Source organism: Lathamus discolor, chromosome W (assembly GCF_037157495.1).
Source record: "Lathamus discolor isolate bLatDis1 chromosome W, bLatDis1.hap1, whole genome shotgun sequence".
NCBI classification, from domain to species: domain Eukaryota; kingdom Metazoa; phylum Chordata; class Aves; order Psittaciformes; family Psittacidae; genus Lathamus; species Lathamus discolor.
This window is the reverse complement of record NC_088908.1, coordinates 446343-452342: the sequence shown is the minus strand read 5'-3', so window position 1 is coordinate 452342 and position 6000 is coordinate 446343. Positions and strand designations below refer to the sequence as shown.

The 6000-nt window shown below is 54.9% G+C and overlaps 1 protein-coding gene across 10 annotated transcripts in view; it reads left to right on the top strand.

Moving 5' to 3' along the window:
* Positions 1-6000, top strand: part of LOC136004415 (zinc finger protein 532) — a 34904-nt gene continuing 28904 nt past the window's right edge. Inside the window, exons 1-3 of one of the 10 annotated variants that reach the window (XM_065660889.1) lie at positions 1-214; positions 891-1040; positions 2580-2688. Coding sequence is in view for 2 of the 10 variants with exons in the window: in XM_065660886.1 (XP_065516958.1) it covers positions 797-1040 (244 nt within the window). In the remaining 8 variants the exon portion in view is untranslated. Of the gene's footprint in view, positions 215-485; positions 556-589; positions 1041-1619; positions 1781-1800; positions 2130-2579; positions 2689-6000 lie in introns of those variants that run through there. The other 9 variants (XM_065660890.1, XM_065660887.1, XM_065660896.1 and 6 more) reach the window with 9 other exon arrangements.

Here is a 6000-nt window from a genome sequence, read left to right as displayed (position 1 = left end):
TGCTGGGCGGCAGCGCAGCCTCCCCGCCCCCGGCACGCTCCGGGGAGCCGTTTCACTCGGCATCACACGGGAGCGTCTCCCCCATCTGTGCAGCCGAGGCACCCCCACGGCTCCTCATCCCGGCACAGCCTCTGCCATTATGCTCCACCGGCTCCTAGCCAGGCCGCGCCGGCCGTAGCCGTGCCCGCCTGCGGCGCCGGCGGGGCCGCAGCAGGTGTGTTTGTTTGCATGGGGTCGAGCTTGCATGCGGGGGGGATCCCCGCGCTCCGGCTCCCGGCCCGCCGGCCCCGCGCAGCGGACAGGCTCCGGGTAGCGGCCCTGCCGGGCCTGCTCGGCGCGGCGCGGCTCGGCTCGGGCCGCTCCGGGGCCGGGGCGCTGCGAGGGCGGCGGCCGCCGGAGCCCCGCGGCCCCCCGAGCGCCGGCGCTGCCCCGGCGGGGATCGCTCGGCCGTGGCCTCCTGCACTCCCCTTCCCCCCGGCGCCGGAGGGGCCGCGGCCTCCCCTGCCAGGGCAGCCCCCACGCGTGGCCGGGCCGGGCTCGGCAGCGCCCGCCCGGGTAGGGCCGACCCCGGGCCGAGGAGCAAAGCGGGCCCGGCGCCGGGGGGGTGCGGCCGCCGCGCTAAGGGGAGGGGGCCGCGGTCCGGCAGCGAGGTGCCCGGGGCCACGGCGGCCCGCAGAGGCGGGAGCAGCCCGCCCGGGCTGCGGGGCTGAGGGAGGGCCGGCTGCAGCCGCGGTGCGGGGAAGACAGGGCTGAGGCAGCGGAAGAACATGGTCGTTTTCCCCAGAATGGGGTGGGGATGAGGGATGTGGAGAAAGTGCCAGATCCGAGCTCTCTCCGCAGGGGAAGGGGGGGTGAAGGGTTGTGCCCGAGACCTCTGCTAACGGTTACAGGTGCAGCCCGCAGAGCACAGGGGCTGCTGGTGTCGCCCGGCGTGGCCGCTGGCTGCGAGGGAGCGGCGCCGAGGAGCCACCGCGGCACGTCCCGGGAGGATGGGGCCTGGCGCGTAGGAGGAGGTGGTCACTGGTGGTACCAGTGCCGGGGTGAGTAGCCGAGCAGCAGCGGGGAGCACAAGGGCCGGGGCTGGGGAGGCTGCGGGCCTGCAGGAGGCAGGCCCTGGGTGGCAGAGGAGAAGCGGGGAGCGGGCTCGGAGCACGGCTGCCACGGGCAGAGGTGGCCGCAGAGCCCTGCTCTGGAGGGACCCGGGCACGGCAGGGAGCCGCGGCCCTGCTGCGGGGCTGCCCCGGGGCGGATGGGAGCGGGCCGGCGGAGCAGGGCCGCAGCCATCTTGCGGGGCGGGAGCGGCGCAGGCTGCCGAGCTCAGCCCCGGCCTCCCGCAGCCGGGCTGGGCAGGGGGCCCCGGCCGGGCGAGGGCTCCGCAGGCTCTGCTGCTCCGCGGGGCCTCGGGGCCGGCCGCCCGGCAGAGAAGAGGAAGCCCCTGAGCTGAGGGGGCAGCGCGGCTCCTGCGGGCATCTTGCTGCTGCGGAAATGGGTTTCTTGCGGGGAGGGAGGCGCGTGTGCGGCTACCCCGGGCAGCGGCGCCGTGCACGGCGCACAAATGCCGTTCGAGCGGCCCCCGGGGCAGCGAGAGCGGGGCGGGCGGGAGGGGAGCGTGTGCGGCCACCCCGCGGGCACGGGGCAGCGGTGCCGCGGGAGCCGAGCGGGGCTGCGGCCGAGCCTGCCTGGCGCTGCAGAGAGCTCCTGTGCGGGGTTTGGCTGCGGTCTCTTTGTTAGCTACAGACAGGCACGCACACACGCTCAGCTTTGAGCCGGGTTGTGGGAGGTAAGTGGGGAGGAGAGGAAGGGAGCGTGTGGGGCGGCCGTGGGGCGCAGGGGCCGCGTGTGGGGCGCAGGGCGAGGGGCCAGCGCGGCCCCGCCGCCCCAGCAGGGAGAGCCCCGCCATTCCAGGGACTTGCTGGCAACTCCGCGAGGGTTGCCATAGCTTTTTATGTAGGGTGACCAGAACCGGCTGGAACTGGTTTGAGGCAGATCAGCTCCTGAACACAATGCAGTCACTGAGCTACTACAGTGGGATAGCTTCCTCCCTTCATGGCAGCCAAAAGCAGAGGAGCTTGCAGAAAGATACCATCCCAAACCAGTATGTGAATGCACACTTTAGACACACAGCACTGGTATGTGGCTAATAGAGGCATAAAGGGTTCTGTATGTAAATGTACATATTTGCAGTAACTGAGATGACTTTGGCGTTTCGTGCCTTTTTATGCTTAAGGAATGGGCAAGAGCTGAGATTTATGACCCTTATTAAAATACTTGTGCTTTGCAAGGGTGGGACACTGGTTATGCATCTTATTTTAAAGCTGAACTGAATAAACCGGCTTGAATGACTTGTAATTGTAGCGATGCTTGTGACTGAAGAATGCTGTTTGCATGCTCTTTTCTTTACAGGGTGCTGTCTTGTGCTTTGCTGCTTTAGGAGACGTTAGGATGGAGGGGGTGGGGGGTGCTGTGCCTTTCTGTAAGGCCAGAAGGAAACCGTGTTGTTGTGGAATTGTGCAGAAGGCATTGCAGAGGGGCTGTAAGGCATACTCGCTTTCCTTTTTGTCTCTTTCTTTCCCTTGTAGGCCTATTGATTGGGGCTGCCTTTAACCCTTTCATATTTGCAGAGGTAATGCGTCTGTGGCAGTCACTGAGCATTGGCTAAAATACCTTTGAAAGGTCAAGGTTCACAAGGTGAGCGGTGCTGTTTGGGTGTGAATGGAACAATAGCATGAAGGTACATGTATGTGCAAAGCGAATCTAGCTCCTGGCTGCACACCTCAGTAAGGAGACAATTGTTTAAGTGTTACTAAAGAAATGCTATTAATGTCCTCCAGCTTTAATAGGATTAAAGCTATTATTTGTAAGACTTACTGATATCTTGGGCTAAATACAGTGTTTTAACTGCAATATCTTGTCTCCAGCTATACATTTGTATAACAATGTGGGGATAGGGAACAGGCCTCTGAGTGACAATCAGAAATTGCGGAGCACATGGCACTGAATTGTCTGTGCTGTGTTACAGCACTCAGAAGGTGCTCTCTGATTGTTTAAAGGTTGCTTGTTTGGCCAAATCTGAGTAACCCAATACTGGCTTCTGAATTCAGGTCTTCAGTGTTAAACCTGTGCTTAATATAGCTACATAGAAAAAATACCCGTATGAAAGGAAGAGTATGGATGGTGTTTCTTAAGCTGTTGTAACCAGGGAGGATTTTGCAGGAGGCAAGTGGAAAGCTGTATTCAGGGGGGTTGATGGAGCTCCAGCAGATTATTAGTAGCATGAATTATAACGTTGTGCAGTAATGAAATCAGCCTGGGAAGCGGCGGGGCAGTGCAGCAGCTCCTGGGGGTGGCTGCTTTTAACTCAAAGCAATGGATAATGGAGAGGGTATTTTTTTCCCCTCTCATCTGAAAAATAGATGTGTACTTAGATTGGAGCCGGCGTTTGGGTCTTGTGGTGGAAGCTGAAGGCTTCAGAGACAGGGAGAGGGGGAGAGGGAAGTGAGCAGTGATGAATCTGGCAAAGGGAAGAACAAAGGCTGTTAGGGCTTACACATTGGAACACTAAACGTTTTGCCTTGGGGATTCTTTTGCTAGAACTGTTACTTCCTATAACAGGAAATCAGCAGCTCTAGAATCTGAACCGGGATGATTTTTAAGAGACCTCACCAGTCCTGCCTGTGCTGGCTCCAAGCAAGATAAATATGGAGGCAATCCACTGAAAATGCTCTGTCCTAGTGGGAAATGAGGGTTTTTGCTAACGCAGACAGGCTTAAAAGCCTTGAGAGGTTGTAGATCTTGGGTAAGTTGTGTGGAGGCTGGCGATAGGCAGGGTGCCTGCACCAGGGAGTGACAATACCAGGGAACCTTTTCCTTTCTGACTGCAGTAGATTACGTAAGGTATTGAGATATTAATTGTGGCAGAGTGAAAATAGCATGCTAATGTTTAGCCTGGAATGATGGTGTGCTGGGGTTTAATGCAGCTACAATGGGTTGTTTCTCAGATGTGATGGGGCAGCAAATAGCTTGTGTGGTGGAGCAAAATGCTGCACAGATCACTGTGCTGATTTCTGTGCCTCTTGTTCATAAGTGGGATGCAGAGGTTCTATATTTGCCTGTAGACATCTGTGGCAAAATGATGCTTGCAAACCTGAATCCTTGTTGCATGATAGGAATAGTGTCTATTGCTGCTGATGATGCATGTTCTTTTCCACATGTGAGCTAAAATTCATACGCTCCATGAGAGCACCTTTTAGGTTGATTTTTCTTTCTAAGCAGTGCTAAAAGTGTAAGTCCTTGAGATGTGAGAAAATTAAGTGTACCTGTTTTGATCGGGGTTTTGAGCACGAGCTGTACCCTCATTCTGAGCAAAGGAGCTTTTGAATTGGAGAGATTTCTGCAGGCTGTAAGATGAGAAACCCGAATAGATGCTGGAGCCTGCAGTGGTGCTGGTGAGTTTCATTTGTTTAGTCTCATGGTATTTGTAAATGCTCTTCACCAGGAGGTTCTGATCTGCACCAGTTCCAGCAGAAAATGCTGCTTCCTGCTGGAGGGCTGCTCCTCTGCATCAGCAATCGTGATCTCTCTTTGCACTGAGCCTTGTCTCAGGTAGCTTATCTTGGGAAGAAGGGGGATGATTTATCAAGCTCCAAGGCTCTTCTGAATGATTTAACTTTGCTTTACTTAAAAGTATCGATGTGTGTTAAAACATAAATATGCATACAGGTTGCTGGGAATGTATGTTTAAAAGGAAAACAAAACACCCTAACGTTTTAGGGCCTGTTTGTTGCTAGTGGTGCAGAGGAGGGCCCTGCCTGACTTGGAGTGCTCTTACCATGACTGTCTGTGGCTGCTTCATGCTGGTTTTGAGCAAGAATAGCCACCCACTTAACCAAAGTCCATTAAAGGAAACACGCAGGAAGCAAGTGCTCTTTAGAATGTGATTCACATTTGTGTTAAATTGGGAATCTCAACATAGTACATCTGAATTATTCATGCATTACTGTTCTGCCCATTTTACATACAGAAGTACAAAATGAAGGCATCTTTATCATTCTTTTTGACTAGATTGCAAAAGGAATGGTTTGGGGATTTACCTGCTTGTCATGAATTCATCTCTGTGTTAGGAAGAATCCAGGAAGTTGCTAGGCCCAAACCCATAACTGGATCTCTTTACAAGTACAGGTCGTTTTCATTTGGCCAGCTGTGGATAGAGCTGGTCAGTTCAGACCCATGTGGTGTGCAAAAGGAGATGCCTTCTTCGTATGTTGAAATATCCCTATTCTTTTTGCCAGCCAAAGGCTGGTAATAGTGAGCTTTGGTCCAGTTGCATGTGGTAGTTCAGTGGTGGTGTGGGAAGAGCAAAGGGACAGGCTTCAGAAGATACCCCTTCTCCTCCCACCCTGTTTTCTCCTGCCCGAAAAGAACTTGAGATACCCATGTTGCAAAAAAGTAAGGAAGTTAAAAAATGGAGTAGTTAAAATACAAAATGAGGCTTCTGAGGAGTCGTGAACTACAAGAAATCTTATTTTGGCTGTCAAAAACCCCATGGGAGTTCACTTAAGAAAGCAAATTCTCAAGACGTGTCTTTACTCAATGGTACCTATTGCAGAGACAGCCTTATAAACCATCACCGCTGCTGAGCTTGGTGTAGCTGCTTACCCTGTCCCAGATCCAAGATGTTGTGTCTGTTCGTGGCATGAGCTGGGATTGTGCTCTGGATCAGCAGTTGCAGTCCATGGGTTGATGAGCTTTCACTGGATGATGCGCTCCAGGAACCCATTTGGATGTTGTCAGGAGTGGCTGGGAGGGGAAGTGAATGTGAGTGGGTCTGAATGATGATTGCTGCTTTAAATACTTACTGTGAGGGTAGTGGAACACAGGAACCGGTTGCCCTGCGAGGTTCTGGCGTCTCTGTCTTTGGCAGTACTCAGAACCTGACGTCCTGTTGGTCTTGCTGTTGCTGACCCTGCTTTGAGCAGAGACGTTGGAGTACAGAGGTCCCTG